Source organism: Notolabrus celidotus, chromosome 7, assembly GCF_009762535.1.
Source record: "Notolabrus celidotus isolate fNotCel1 chromosome 7, fNotCel1.pri, whole genome shotgun sequence".
NCBI classification, from domain to species: Eukaryota; Metazoa; Chordata; class Actinopteri; order Labriformes; family Labridae; genus Notolabrus; species Notolabrus celidotus.
Genome location: NC_048278.1, coordinates 17,237,320 through 17,253,326, shown reverse-complemented (window position 1 = coordinate 17,253,326; position 16,007 = coordinate 17,237,320). Strand labels below are relative to the sequence as shown.

The 16,007-nt window shown below is 38.4% G+C and overlaps 1 protein-coding gene across 1 annotated transcript; it reads left to right on the top strand.

Moving 5' to 3' along the window:
* The first annotated feature begins 529 nt into the window (after nt 1-529).
* On the top strand, nt 530-8,647 carry znf207b (zinc finger protein 207, b). Its single transcript, XM_034687669.1, has 10 exons — nt 530-712; nt 1,264-1,390; nt 1,479-1,617; nt 1,866-2,054; nt 2,504-2,579; nt 2,662-2,723; nt 4,730-4,869; nt 6,063-6,311; nt 6,666-6,822; nt 7,867-8,647. The coding sequence occupies exons 1-10, from the start codon at nt 672-674 to the stop codon at nt 8,013-8,015; spliced, it is 1,329 nt and encodes a 442-aa protein (XP_034543560.1). The 5' UTR covers nt 530-671; the 3' UTR covers nt 8,016-8,647.
* Nucleotides 8,648-16,007: the final 7,360 nt, after the last annotated feature.

Here is a 16,007-nt window from a genome sequence, read left to right as displayed (position 1 = left end):
CATTACAAATTGTAAAATGAAACGTTGATTTACATTTACATTTACATTTACATCTTGAGCAAATAAGAACAACAATTTGAGATAAATACCCACCATCCTGTCAGATGGTGGGTTAAGTAGTCTCAACCGGTTCCCAGAGACCAGCTACTTCTTAACATGTTTTGAGTTATGTTGAACCACAACAACACTGCTCATTAATTTAATCATCTAATATATTATATAATTGTCTTAATAATATTTAAAAGGTATCAAAGAGCAATTACGAGAAGTAATCCGCTAAATGCACGCTGAACTTGCATATGTTTTTTTATTACCACTATTGTGATGCTGGTTGCTTTAAAGTCGTGAAATAAACTGTTTTTAAAATGCTTGCACAGTTTAACAGAGTAACAGAGCCCCGTAAAATCACAGGAACATTATTCTAACATACCAAATAATAACTTTTGCTGGGCCTGGTTGAATTATGATGAAGATGATGATTTCTCACCATCATCATCCGATAAACCAAGTAGTGACGTAACATGTCGTCCTGGCGAGTGTCCCTCTTAACTTCCTCCCCTCAAGCTCAGCGCCATTTTCGGCGTTGTCACGGGACTACAGCATGCTGTTGTCAAACAGATAATCAGACAAGTATTTAACGTTATCATACCACTTTTCAAGTATCCTTAAACATGGGAAGAAAAAAGAAGAAGCAGATGAAGCCATGGTGCTGGTATCCTTTTGTGTGGATTGCAATGTGCTTCCCCGGGAATGCTGAAGGCTAAATGTTAGCTCAACAAAAGGAAGGCCTGTAGTGAGCCTATTAGTGGATTTTCGGTTCAGTAGGATTGTCAAACGCCTTCTTGGATTGTCGGAAGATAGTTAATAGCTGTGCAACCTGGTTGAATGTAGTCTTAACTTAAATAATGTTACATATGTTTACGATCTGTTTGGTTCCTTACGAGTACACTGCGTTGGGATGGATTAACGCAGCCAGGATGCTAATGTATCGTTAGCGCACTTCCTATGTTAGCTACAGTATACGATTGTTTGAGCTACTACTAATACTTCCAGCTTCAATGCATTTCATTTGTTTCCACATGTATGTGTAACATTACAGCTACGTTAAAAAGGGTTCATAATTTAACTGCTTTTATATCAATTTAACGTCTTTTGTTACGGGATTCCTTAATCAACTGAGCTTTGTTTTGAAGGTGTGTTATCATATTTACTGATTTACTTGTGTGTCTGGTTTCACGAGCAATCCTTAACTCCCCATTGAAGGTACTGTAATCGAGATTTTGATGACGAAAAGATCCTTATTCAGCATCAGAAGGCAAAGCATTTCAAATGCCACATATGTCATAAGAAGTTGTACACAGGCCCAGGATTGGCAATTCATTGCATGCAGGTGGGTTGCTTTCATTGGTCATTTTTGTTTACCTGTGCTTTGCTGGTTGTGGCAGTGTGTGCACTGGCTCACTCTGCATGTGTTTTAGGTTCACAAGGAGACGATAGACAGTGTACCAAATGCAATCCCTGGAAGAACTGACATCGAACTGGAGATCTATGGTATGGAGGGCATTCCAGAGAAAGACATGCAGGAAAGAAGACGCACGCTTGAACAGAAATCCCAAGGTTGGTACTCTTACATTAACTTTTATCACCATTATTAAAGAGCTTATTGATATATTGAATGCATCTTTGTACACCAAGCCTCAATGACTGATGGAAATGTTTTGAAATGGTGTGGTGTATTTGGATTTGTGTAAGTTGAATGTGATTTCTGGTATTCAGCACTATTAGCACAGTGTTTGGTAATTTGTTAATACATTTTGGTAATTGTAATCAAAGTTTTAGAATGACCCACACCTGTCTTCTTTCAGAGAGCCAAAAGAAAAAGTCAAACAACCAGGATGACTCTGATGACGATGATGACGATGATGATGAAGCAGGACCATCAGTGCAGCAGGTTGCTGTCGTCCAGCCCCAGCCAGGCTACACAGCTCCAATGGCTCAGCTTGGCATGCCCCCTGTGGCAGGTGCACCTGGAATGCACCCTGGAGGATATCAAGGCAAGGACCTCACTTTAAACAGCAGGATGTGGACAATAAAAATAGTCATTATTTTTTAAATTATGCTTTTTTCTGAAGTTAAGTGTAAGTTAACTCATGTGGACCTTGTGACCTGAAAGAGTTGTATTCATGCCTATTTATTGGAGATGACACAAAATGTAGCCTGTGATGGAATTCATATTTTTTCCAAGATGTCAGTGTTATACCTCACCCACTATTCCGTGTACTACATACAATGTGTTTTACATGATTTTTTATTAAGCAGTCTATTTATAGTTTTACAGACAGAGCCCTTATGTGTGACCTGAAATACATTTTTAAACTCCATCACTGCATATAAACATTAAAATACAAATGTAGTACAAGTCAAAGAGGTAGTGTATCTTAACTGTGTGGGGTGACTACTGAGTACATTTTAAACAGAGATGCTCTCTGACTCAATATTACAGGAATGCCTCCAATTATGCAAGGGGTTCCTCCCATGATGCATGGCATGCCTCCTGCAATGCATGGAATGCCACCAGGGTAAGAGCAATGTTATGATTTAAGTTTAACCATGCTGTTTCAATTTGATTTCGTTTTAAAATATGTAAATTTCCTTTTGCAGCATGATGCAAATGGGTGGAATGATGCCACCCATGATGCCAGGGATGCCTGGTATCCCCCACGGTGAGTTATGGTTTTATTAGGTTACAAGAGCGATTTTAAGTAATTTCCACATATTTTTTAAATAAATAGTTTACTGATATTAAAACGTCATTTTTCCCCCAAAACAATATTAGTGACATGAAAACATTAATATTAAAAAATCAAAATTATAGCAAAGAAATGTCAAACAAACTGACATGCACTTTATTTAATGGAATATTCTGCTGGTCAAGCATTTACTTGATAGCAGTTGAAATTGAATCAGTGTGTGATCTGTGGAAGTTTTTAGCTTATATCACTGCACTGTGTGGCGTGCAACCAGTGTACTGTTAATAGTAAGAATGACAGCAGGCAAATATCAGGGCTTTAGATATCTGTGGTGAAGCTCAGTGCTGTAAAATTGTTTAACTTGGCTTACAAGTGTCTGCACACTTTCTTGTAAGGTTCAGCAGAGAGGTGTTGGAAAAATAGTAATGTAATGGGAAACTGTTCCTGGGTTCCAAGTGTTCAACAAGGTGATGGAATCCCAACAAGTTGCAGGCTTTTCTCATTCTCAACAATTATCCAAAAAACATCTGTTATTTTTCACACTGTTCAACCTTCCCTGTGAAGTTTCTTGCCTCTGCATCTGACCACATTGACTGTTTTGTTTTGGCCTCTGTTTTTGGACTTATAGGCACTGATGAAGTAGTACCACAGACTATATAATTAATGTACGAAGTATCCGTGACACCACCCATCTCTTTCTGAAGCCCTGTTTTGAAGCCAATCGTAGGCGGGAGCCATGTTGGAAATGCTGAACTGAGCCTAACTTCTGTTGAGCTAGTGTGAGGTGAAGAGGCTGGCTCTGAGCCTCCTAGCTAACAGCCATGTGTTCTCGCCTGTCAGTCAAGTCAGTCATGTCCTTAAATGGGCAAAACTCATAACCTTAATATCTGCTGAACTGAAATTCACACCCTGTACAGTGTGTGCCGATTAGAGAAATTAGCTATTCAGACCAAAGGCGTTTTTTCAACCAGGCTGCAAAAATGTTTATTATTGCTGCAAAGATTGTCATTTTTTAATGGGTGTGTATGTGGTTTCCAGTCTCTCTGCAGCCAGCCTCAAGCAGGCGCTAAATGAACTGCAGTGTATAACACTTCCGCATGGGCTTCATATTTTGAGACCGGAGGTTGCTGCTTGCGTAGTACATGCTCATGTTTGTTATACACACAACACTGAATGGCAAGAACTTAGTTAAATAGATCCAACTTGTGGGTTGGCCCAATCAACAGTGCTTTGTCACCGATACAAAATGTAGCTTCTTGAGTCAGTTTATGACCTATACTAGGATTTGATCAGTGCGTCCCTGCTTTTCATACAATTGTGTAGCTTGATACATAATAGTATTTCTTTTCTATGGTGGCCCTAAAGGACAAATTTTTTTTACAAAAGATGAAACACTTTTACAAAGTTGGAGATAAATTTACATTTTGGAAAACATTTTTACATTTTGGAAAACATTTTTACATTTTATAAAACAAAATTACATCAGAAAAATACTTTTACCAAGGCCAAAACAAATTTACATTTAAGGAAACAAATTTAAAAAGGTGAAACACTTTTACAAAGTTGGAGACAATTTTACAAACGACGGAACACTTTTACCGTTAAGTCTAGCTCCTTTTAGCCTGACTCTGTTTAGCCTAAGGCTATGTGGTCTGAGGCCGTTTCCTCTGAATTCTAACACATGATGAAGGTTTTGCGGAGATATGACAGACCCCTCACTTATTCACTTCCTGATCACCTCCGGTATTTGGTACATTCCCTTTCCGTAAAAATGAAATGTTAATTTGCTTCAGAAATGGTAAAAGTGTTTCATCTTTTTGTAAATTTGTTTTGTCCTTCAGGGTCACCGTACTTTTCAATGAATGATATTAGATTTGCAGCAAGGCAGTCTAGAGAAGCAGTCATTCTTCTGGACTGCATGTTCTGATTCTGAACTTCATATTTCTTCAATGCTTTGATAATTCTGGTTGATTTTTCAGGAATGCCCCCTCACATGGCTCCAAGGCCGGGGATGCCTCTCATGGCCCCAGTCCCTACTGCAGGAGAGATGCCTGGTCGACCCACAGCTCCAACAGCCCAGCCAGCAGTCACCAAACCTCTCTTTCCCAGTGCAGCACAGGTCAGCACCGTGTTATCTCCTTAAAATCACACTCTTATACACAAACTGCCATTTGGATGAATCAGATGTTTCTATAAACCTGTCTCATTAAAGGTATACATCGTCTCTTTTGGGGTCATTAAACCTTCTTATTGGTGTTGTATATTACTCACAAGGGATAATGTACAGTTCCCAACACTTCTGATCTCTCTTTTCCTGTTTTCTGTCTTTCTCACCACCATTTCATTTCTTAAAACAGTGTCACAATGATGTAGTACATTTTGTTCTTATAAACAGATTTGGCTAGATTATGTGGACATGTTCAATGCCAATGCTGTGATCTCCTTTCCACCATGCTGCAGATGGGCTCTGGTGTTCATAGCAACACAGCAGCTGTTTCCTCTCCACCTTCAGACCTACAGTCTGTCTCCTCCCAGCCTCCCTTTCCTAACACGCCACAAGTATGCTCACAGACAGGACTTTGACTTGGGCTGTGGCAGCTGCATGTTGCTTATCTTTAACCTCTGCCTCAAAATTCCTACATGGGCTGATTACTAACTCCATTTGCCTTGGAAGCCTTGTGTCCTGTGCGTCAAACTCGGCACAGTGAACTTAAATGTCAGTGTCGGAGGATAACATGATGCCTGATGATGACTGACATACTTTTCTCTGTGAGCTGTCTTACGGTGCATGTGCTTTAATTAATTAACAACGAGGCATACAAATTAGTTAACATGGCTATTATTTTGCATCCTCCACCCCACCCCACCTCCCCAACCTCTGAAGCATGAATTCTGCAATGACTACTCATCATGCTTTGAAATGACTTTGTTCATTGAAGCGTTACGTAACACACAGTACACTTCTGAGGATTAGAGTTTCATTGTAAATTAATCTGTTGCTCTGAATATAAGAATTGAAGTCATTTCAAGCAAACAAACGCATTCTAGTAGTAAGTGTGAAGTTGTTTTGTTTATTATATGACAGAGGTGCAATATGAAAACATTGGGATAAAGTTGAATGGTGGTAATACAAAATGAAATCCTGAACAAAAATGCAACTTAAAGTGTTGATAAACTGATGTTGATGATTTCTTATTCTTAAATAACTACATAACTAAATGATACATTAAGTTTGTCCAAAGATTTTTGCGTTTGCACCTGACAGCAGTTTTGACTCTACCTCTAAGTTACCTGTATCATGTCTTTGCACAGGCCCAGCAGAGCACCTCAGGAGCTGCAGCTTCAAACTCGCACAGTACATCCGCCTCCATCGAGCCCCCGAAAGCAACATTCCCTGCCTACACCCAACCCTCTGTCTCTTCCTCTTCCGCTTTTCCTTCTTCTAACCCCTCTAGCAGCTCTGTGGCCAAACCCCCTGCCACAGTGCCCACTAAGCCCGCTACCCTCACCACCACGAGTGCAACTAGTAAGTTGATCCACCCTGATGAGGATATTTCACTGGTAAGTTGCTTGAGCTTTCTATGTTGCCCTTTTCACAGTAAGTAATGACTGATATATACAATAGAATGTTTTAAGATAAATGGATATGAGCAACATTTGATTTTACTCTAACATAAACAGAATAGTTGCATAATGTCAAAGGAAGCATACAGACATCATATCCTTCCTCTTTCTTAGTAGTTTCCCTGTTGTGGTAACATTGAAGTATGATATTAAACTTGAATTTTCTCAGTGTGAAGTCAGGGCACGCCAACATTGGTACCCAATTCATCAACAATTTTTGTGAGTGTCTGCGGGGCATGACAGTGTTTCTTTAGCCTGAACATTTGCCTCTTCTGTTGTCCCTGCCAACAGGAGGAGATGAAGGCCCAGTTGCCTCGTTACCAGCGCCTCACACCGCGGCCGGGTCAGGCCCATGTGGCTGCTCCCCCTGTGGCAGCTGTAGGCAGCATAATGCAGCCACAGCAAGGCATGCCACCACAGCAGCCTGGCATGAGGCATCCCATGCATGGTGAGAGAAGTTCTATGCAAAATATGCTTGAAGCAAAGTTGCAGATGTATTTACAGCCATTTGTTTATCACTTTTACTTATATAATGTGATCCCTATCATGAGTTTTTAAAGCTGATAGCCAAGGTAGAGTAAAAGACAGTTTACACGGGACCTCCACCAGATCCGTGTCCGGTACAGCTCCGTGCTCTATCGTCCGTCAAGACCCACCGATTGCGTTTTCAGAACGCAGCACAGAGCAGGATTGCTGGACATCTGAAGTCATTTGACCAAGGTTTTCCCGTGGCAATCTCCTCCTCCTCTCCTCGCCCATGTTGTCTTTATCAGCCTCTGAAAACCTCTGACTTGATGATTCCAGGCCTGCCTCCGCTCTAAATGACATTTTTTTGTCATAGTTAAGTTAAAAACGATCTAATGATAACAGAGTGGTTTTATTCTGAAAATTAACCAGGGTTTTATTTTGTTTTGGTGCCTGACTTCCTGTCCCGCTCAATCTGCTCTGTGCTGAATTGATGCGTCGTGCGGTAAAAATAGAAGTCTTGGTATCTGATCCGTTGCGTTCCGACATGCCGGATCAGAGACGCAGCCGGAACGCAACGGAGCGGATTCAGTGGGGGGTTAACAAATTTACTAGAATAGAATCCTATCAGACCCGGTACCGTGACTGATCGGAGATGGACCAGACACGGATCTGGTGGAATTTGGCTTGGAGTCTGACAATCCTTTGAAGACGAAGCCAAAAGCCTGTTGAAAATTGGATAATGACATCCAGTGATAGTGAGCCGTTGTGTTAGCTTTAAAAAAACTGCATACTTATTGGGGTTAACTTAATATTTACTGTTCATCTCAACTCTGACATATTTATTAAATGACATAATTACTTGCTAATGTGAATGTTTGTTAAGTTAAAACTGCTTTTTTAAAAATATATAAATATATTTGATTTGAAAGACTAACCCGCACATTGGAATGAGTTTATACAAGCTATAAAAGTTTAATTTATTTACCAGTTTTAATGCATTGTCCTCTCTCTGTGCTCTCTGTAGGTCAGTATGGTGCCCCCCCTCAGGGCATGCCAACCTACATGCCGGGAGGGATGCCTCCATATGGGCAGGGTCCTCCTATGGTGCCCTACCAGGGAGGCCCTCCCATGGGCATGAGGCCGCCTGTCATGTCTCCGGCTGGACGCTACTGAAGCAGCAAAGCAGCCACCACATTAGGTTTGAGGTTAACACCTTTCTCTCATCCTTGTGCTTTTTCAAACCTAGCTGCAAGCAAAAAGCTATGAGACCAGTGGTGGTGAAGACAAACATTATTTGTTAGAACTCGTGGACATTTAATGTAACATCTTTATTGGAAAACACCACACAAGTTCCTGAAAGCTATTTTGTTGTATTTGATTACATTTGAGGATATATTCTTTTCCCCATAGGTTTCACTCAGGTTATATAAGTGAAGTGTGTTAAAATGATTCATATTTCTTTTGAAGCTGCTGGAGTAACATGAACGTACCAACCCCTCACAAAGGCAAGTTTCTCTTGTGAACATTTGAGTAATTTTATTTTGTTTATTTTTGTAGTTTGATTGAGGCCCTCACAGCATGCTTAGGGTGCTGTTGGACTTGCGTCCCCAACCTTGGTTGGTGAGGGTCTCAGTGATGAATATGATTCCAACTAAGTAGTGTTAACAAATTTATGCTTCAACAGTCTCTAGCTTTATTCTTATTTCAGGTTTGTTTTTAATATTTCCTGCTCAAAAGGGGTACCTGTATGAATCCTTTGTAATGTTTTATGAATCTGTTGTAATAAAATTCATCTTGAAATCCAATGCTGGTTTGTCCTGACCTACGTTGAGGTGAGTGATGAAGGTTTGTACAGGTGTTCTCTGCGTAATTACAGGATTATCTCATCAGGTATTTATAAAACAAGTTTGCCATCATCGATTTTTTTTGGTCCACCGTCCATGGTGTTAAAAAAAAAAAAAAACATATTAAATGAATCAAAAGATGCTTTACATCACTTCAGAATTATAATGTAGTGTGCTGAAATTAACTACCACCATCCCAAATCAAAGATGTGGCCAACTTGTAGTTCAAGTACTGCATGTTACCTCATAATAATGATGGAAATATCTGGAGATTAAACAATACTGGAATACTTGCATAACAGTAAACGGTAATCTAAATTGTACCCTGATTCATTAACTTTGACTTTTCTTGTGAACACACTGAGACATGCATGAATGTGATACTGTTATATCTTATATTATTAGGGGACAAGTATTAAGAGCCTCAGCAATACATTAGCTTTGTGTTAAAGTCCAGCCAAGTAAAGCTCTTTCCTCAGGTTTGGATTTAAAATGTTACTTATCCTTCTTGAAAGGAGAATATTGATATTTTATTTGAGCATTGTCCCTTTAGGACTTAACAGTTTATTGTTGATTAAATTAATTGATTTTTGTAAGAAGTTTACAGATACGTTGAAATGGTAAATTACTTTTAGAAAATGTAGTTATTTCTGATTTAAATGTAGACTTCTCTATATTGCTAGTCATTTCATATAACACAAAAGTAATGTTGCAAAATTACACAGTATGCAGACGATTTTTGCTTCTCATTGTAAGAACATTAAGGACAGAAGCAATTTATTGCTGGTGTAAAACACCAACTTTTTTTGAACATGCAAAAAATGTCAGAAAATCAACATACACAAAGATTCAAATTAAATGCTTTACTCAGTTGGTGCTTACTGCAGTGCTAGTTTGTTTTGCTGACTGGTTCTGAATTCTATTCACACTTTTTATTCTTAAAATTTGAATATGTCATTGCCATCAGAGTCTGAGATGTAGATTAACAAACTGACCTGAGAAAATGAACATGATGGATAATGCCAGAAAAGACAACTGGTTTGATTAATTGAATCTTTTGTGCCTACATGGAACACACATATTTAGAAATATTGAGTGTGGCACATTTTTTCCTCTGATCCATTGCACTTACTGCTTTGTATTTGTTTTTGTTGTCTGTAGCCCCATCCATATCAGCCTTAAAACCCCCTCAGCTGGCATGACAGGTCAGTTAAACCCAGTAAGTACCCAATGTTTATTTTAGTGTGGGTCTGTCCTGTAGAACTGGATGTAAGGCCTTGTTTTACATGATGTGTTATTTTACTGTATTTTGAATTGAAAAAGATAATTGATTGTCACTGAGAGGTATTAAAAGAATGTATGTTAAAAGGAATCAAAATGTGAATATTAAAATATATGGGGTGTGTTTTGGTTGCAAGTAAGCTCAGATGATAAGAAATCAGAGACCGCCTTGGAGTTTGTGTATAAGTTGAAGGTCACCTCAGCCTACAACCCCGATCCAAAAGAAGTTGGGACACCATGACAATTTTTAATGAAAACTAATTTTGCTGGTTTGCAAATCATTTAAAAACTATTCCTTTTAAATTAGCACTAAGACAACTTAAAATGTTGAAAATAATATTTGTATTGTTTTATGAAAGAGATGCTAATTTAAAATTGGATGCCAGCAAAACATTGGAGTTGGGACACAGGCAGGTTTACCACTGTGTAGCATTACCTCTTGTAACAACACTGTAAATGTATTTTTCATGATATGATGGGCTAATTCTAGAATGCTCTGCTACTACAAAGTAGAAGTTGTATTACGTGCAAAATCAAAGTTTGGCATTGTCTTGCCATAATAATGAATATTGCCTTCTGAGATGTGTAAGCTACCCATCCACTGATGAGCAGAGCAGAGGACATGCAGAGCAGAGTGTCACATTTTAATTTTTCAGACAGTACAATTTTCCACTTCAACACAGTCTATCTTAAATGGGCCTCGTCCCCAAATTGCAGGCACCTCTGGATCATGTTTATTTTATGGTTTTCTGTATGGTACAGTTTTTACCTGCATTTGTGGATACAGCGGCAAACTGAATACTGTGTTGCTAAGAATTTGGAATGTTATTGAGAAATTGAAATCTTTGCTCATGCAATATCACAAAAAGGCAACCATCTTCTCATCTTTACTTCTGAGAGGACTGGCCTCTCTAGGATGCCCTTCTTTTCCACTCATGTTACTAACCTGTTGCAAAATAACCTGATTAGTTGGAAGAGGTACCACCTGTTGTTTTGTTTTTTGTCTTTTTTATCCCTAGCATTTCACTGCCTTTTCCGTGTTGTATTGTCCCTGTCCCATTTAAGAAATGTAGCTGACATCAAATTTAAAGTTAAATCAAAACTTTTTTTTTCAGTTTCAATGCAATATGTTGTTCTTGTGCTATTTTCAATTAAACATAGGATTTAAATGATTTGCAAAACACCAAATGTTTTAACATTTTATAAAGTGTCGTGATTTTTTAGAAATATTTGTATTGTAAAATAAAAATCCTTGTTCTCTTGTTGTATCTAGTATGGTAGTTCTCAACTTATGGGCCATCTGACCCTTTAAATGGGCATTCCACATGACGATATAGAGCTAGTTGAAAAAGTTATGTGGTAAAAAGGTCAACATTTTATCTTGTGAAATACATCGGACTCCAGACTTGGTGAGTTTATCAAGTAATGCTAAAAGATGATGACTTGTTAGTTCACCCATGTTTTCAAATGTAGGATGGTTGTTATATGCATGTCATGTCAATTAAGGGCAATAAAACCGCAAGACAAGTTACAAGTGTTGCATAAGTTTAAGAATCCCCACATTCCAGCCCAGTAATCTTCATCAGGTGTTATTTGTATCTTTCATCATACATTTTCCATCAGTTTTCGAAACATTAAGTAGTCCTTGAGACATGGTCTTACCAAAATGTCATCAGTAACCTCCTCTGTAACCTGTCTTTTGTGCTGATCTCTTTTGAAATTTTGAAATGATAAACTGCCACAACTTTTCCCGAAAGTTTTATTTTTCATTATTAATTAATTAATTCATTATTTTTGGGGGGTGGGGGGGCTTTCATTGAAAAAGCTTTTGTCTGTTAATAAAATGAATTTACTCAGATGACACCCGTGTTTTCATCTGTTCAATGTAATGACATTTTAAATTAAGTCATTTTTTCTGAGGCTCTAACAACATTGAAGAACCAGTGCACCACCTTGTGTCGTATGGGGGCATTACAACCCCCTTAACTGATCCACATTAGACCCACCACTTCCAATGATATAGGCAGAGAAACCTGTGTTCTAGACCGATACGTTTATCTTAGTGTAAACTGTAAAATGAGAGCATGACATCTCAATAGAGCACCCACATTATAAATTAACCAAAAATAACTATTGGTCTCTATAAGAAGTTGTGCTTCAGTGCAGGAGCCACCATGGCAACCATTGAGAAAATAGTATTAAGGGTCCTAAATTAGGTGTTCACATAAATGGTCATCAGTTGAAGAAAGACGATTAGAAATAGAAATGACCTTGAGATTACTGCATTAATCAAAATGTGGATTTCATTGATTCAGTCTTGTCTCAAGAAAGTTGGGATGCCGTTTAAATTGTAAACAAATCTGATGATTTGTAAATAATTTAATCCTCATATTTAATTAAAATGCTTCGTACTCACATGGAGCTCACCTAACCCTTTGCGCATGTCTGAAAGGGATTATATTCAGATCCAATCTCAAATTGGATAACTGAAATCATGTCCACACATTACAAAAGAAAATATTTCAGTCGCTGCGTATTCCATTATCCATTCTTTCTGCAAAAATTGTAACAGAAAACTCCCTAAAGGAGTTAAACTTACTTTAGGAGTTTCTTTCTGAGGCCTCAATCCAATATTCAGGCTTAGAGACTAAACTTACCTGATATTTTTCCTCCTTTGATTGTTTTGTTGCAAAGAGTTTAGTAAAAACTTGAGAAGTCTGCACCCTTTCAAGAGCAAACTTTATCTACTGAAGCAAATTATCATGAAGATAGGCAGACACAGAGGGCAGTACGTATCATTTCATCTTGGATATACACAAATCAAATTACAGAAAGTGTTTCTCAAGAATATATGCAAACATCATTGAAAGAAGCAAAATTTACTTGTTTATGTTTTTAGTGTCATTAGCAAAATGTTGAGGTTTTCAGACATACATTTTTTACTTGTGTCTGAAAGCTGAAAGCTTGTGCGTTTCAACATTATTCCAAAAGCAATGTATTTTACAGTGATTGGTAGATGTAGAGTGAAATGTAAAATACAATTTAGATGTCATATCTAATTTAACTATTTAAATATCAATCCTTGAACCTCTATGTCAGTCTGAAAATGTATTGCACTAGTACGATCTAATTTTCCTGCACAGACAAATTTACTTTGCTGCACCAAGCTCTACGCTAACTTGAAAACTTGCACACAAGCTGAGACCTGGTGTGGATTTCAGCATACCCTCTGCCCAAGACCAGATTGAGAAACACTGCTCTTTGCATGGAAATTACTGTACATCCAGTTTTCATATGTACACATGTTTTAGAAATAAGGGGCAAGAAGTGGCTACAAAAGATCGATTGATAAATAAAGACTACTGTTGAGCTTTAGCCTCTCAGACTACAGCCGTCCATAAACAGTTTTGCTCAGAATTCAAATGTGCTTGTGGTTTCCTGCCTGGTGAACAGAACAACACAAAGGTCTCTCTAAAGTGTGTGTCATAACACTTCTGTAGATTGATCCTGCTAGATAGCAAACCACTGGACAAACGAACTTTAAGGTACAGCATAGATGATCAAGTCTCTTCATAGAAATTACAATTTTTTATAAGCATGTGAGTTTATAATCACCTGAACCTCAAAATCATTTTGTTTTTGTTAACTTAGAGTGCACCGTTTATGTCTACTTAAGGAGTGGGTGCCCTTCCACAGGGGCCACCATTTTAGAGCGAAACAGCTTCTTAGGAGAGGAACAAAATGGCTAGAGTAAGAGCCAACAGACTGGAAGAGAATATCCCCACATTCTCTAATGTTATTGATTTCCACAAGGAGAACATTTAAAAAGTGAGTGGCTATTTTACAGAATGGTTTCCCACCCCCTCAGATGTTAAGCAAGGTGATATTTTATCACTGACATTGTTTGCGGTCTTAATTGGTGATTTATCAGGAGAGGTAAAGCAGTTAGATAAAGGAGTTATATGTGGTGGTTTACTTGTAAGCATCATTTTTTACACAGATGATATTGTTCTGCTTTCAGAAAATGGAGATTTACAAACAATGCTGACATCTGTTGCTGAATGGTGCAGAAAAAGGAACCATGGACAAATTAGTTTTTTATTCTGCTAGTTCTACACCTGGGTAGGCTATATCTGCGACCAGATGGCAGCATCTTGTACTCGACATGTAGGAGGGGACAACGCAAATTATAGATGTTTGTAACCCTGTTTGAGAAAGGAATATTTTTCTGTTTATGTAGGGGAAAATGTGTCCTTCCTACATGGCACTTCAGTTTTAGCTTATTTAGCAAGTACAGCATTAGGTGGTGTTATAGGAAAAACTATAGAATACTTAGAGATCTGGGCTACTTCACTTATTTCAAACTATATCAATCATGCCTATGTCCGATTTTAGGCTATGTGTCAGGAATATGGGGTTACAAAAGATATCATGGAGAAATGGGGTGCAATGCTCCAGGGGTTAACACCCAGCAGGGGTGCCAGTAAGATATTACATTAGGGACTTGTGAATGGACATCAGAAATATTTGATTTATTACAAGAAGGTAGACTTGAAGAGTTTAATGAAGTGGAAAATGCAAATCCTTTGATTTTATACTTTATCACGATTTATGAGACAGTCTGGTTAAAAAAGTGAATGCACCTGACTTAGATTTGATTCATACGGAAAGTGTCCCTTGTCATTTAATTTAATATCTCTTTGATAACGTGTTTGCTCTTTCAGAGTTTATCTTTAGAGCATGGGAAAGTAGGAGAAATGTAACCTTCAACAAATAACCTGCTCAAACTCTATTTATCGATGCATTCCCCTATTAATTTGTGTTTGAATGTACAAACTAGTAACATACTTGGTTTTATATTTAGTGAGTGGCCATCAGCAATGCAGTGGTTGGAAGACGAAGAAGCACAAACGCACAAAATAATTTGTATTGATAGATATTTTGATAATAATACTTGACTAATAGTGGATCGTAATTATCATGCATCACAAGAGAATCTTGTCTTCAAAGGCCACTGTCACAGATGGAAAGGATGAGCCAAGGAGCGTTTCAATCAAGACTTTAACCACGAAATATTTCCATTTCTATAAATTGTACCTTTCCAAAAATGAAAACCCTTCAACCTCCTACTCCTTTCATATTGCTGAGTTTTATTGTCCAGATGGTGTGAAAGATAGAGGCTCTACCATTGATATCTGTAGCATCTCTTCCATAACACAATGTATTATAAGGTCATGAATGTCCTTTTGAGTGACAGTTAAAGTTGAACTAAAAGCTACTCACTCATGTTTCAGAGTGTAGCACTACTGGCATCTCCTCCCTATTGGGCCTTGCCACAAGCATTGTCGAGCTATGTTATGCTTGCAGACGCTTCTTCAGATTTGAGGTCCTAGCAGCTGACAAGCTCCTGTTCGAGGCACAGCTTACATTTAGTTTGGGATATCACTCTTTTTGCCTCAAAAACTCAAAATCATGGTAATATTTCCATGAATGAAACACTGGCTGCTCTGCCATGTCTTTAGCTACATGTGCACACTGGTTGACTGTAGGTTTACCTCCTGCTGGTATGTAGCATAGACTGGATACAACATGGACATAGTCTCAGTGACATCACCCATTGGTTTCTGAAGCTGAGTTTTGAAGCCTATCAGAGACAGCTCATGTAGGTGAAGTCAGTTTGAGTTGCACTTATGCTGTGGATGTATACCTACAGTATATCCAAGCTCCTGTTACTTTTGCCGCTCAACTCAACAGTAACGTCAAGGTCTGTGTAACTGCTGTTTGTTCATGTATGATAAAATAGTGGTCGTACAACCGGGCTTTGAAAGGTCGACGTGTAGTTAATAATGAACGACGAGCATTGTGGAAACCCCAGACGTGTGATTGTCCAGTTTTCGCTAACTTCACTGTCTCCAATGCTCTCAAATGCTCCATCTACAAAGAAACACTGGCCCAAACCATTCCAATGTGGCTTAATTTCTCCCTGTGGAGTATCTCAGGGATTCATTCTGGGGCCTCTGCTACTCAACATCTACATGCT

What these genes read in the sequence shown, in the direction of transcription:
- znf207b (XM_034687669.1), top strand. Translation starts at nt 672, where the DNA reads ATGGGAAGAAAAAAGAAGAAGCAGATGAAGCCATGGTGCTG. An exon ending in TGGCAATTCATTGCATGCAG is followed by an intron (nt 1,391 to 1,478) that starts GTGGGTTGCTTT and finishes CATGTGTTTTAG; the next exon opens with GTTCACAAGGAGACGATAGA. An exon ending in GCACCCTGGAGGATATCAAG is followed by an intron (nt 2,055 to 2,503) that starts GCAAGGACCTCA and finishes TCAATATTACAG; the next exon opens with GAATGCCTCCAATTATGCAA.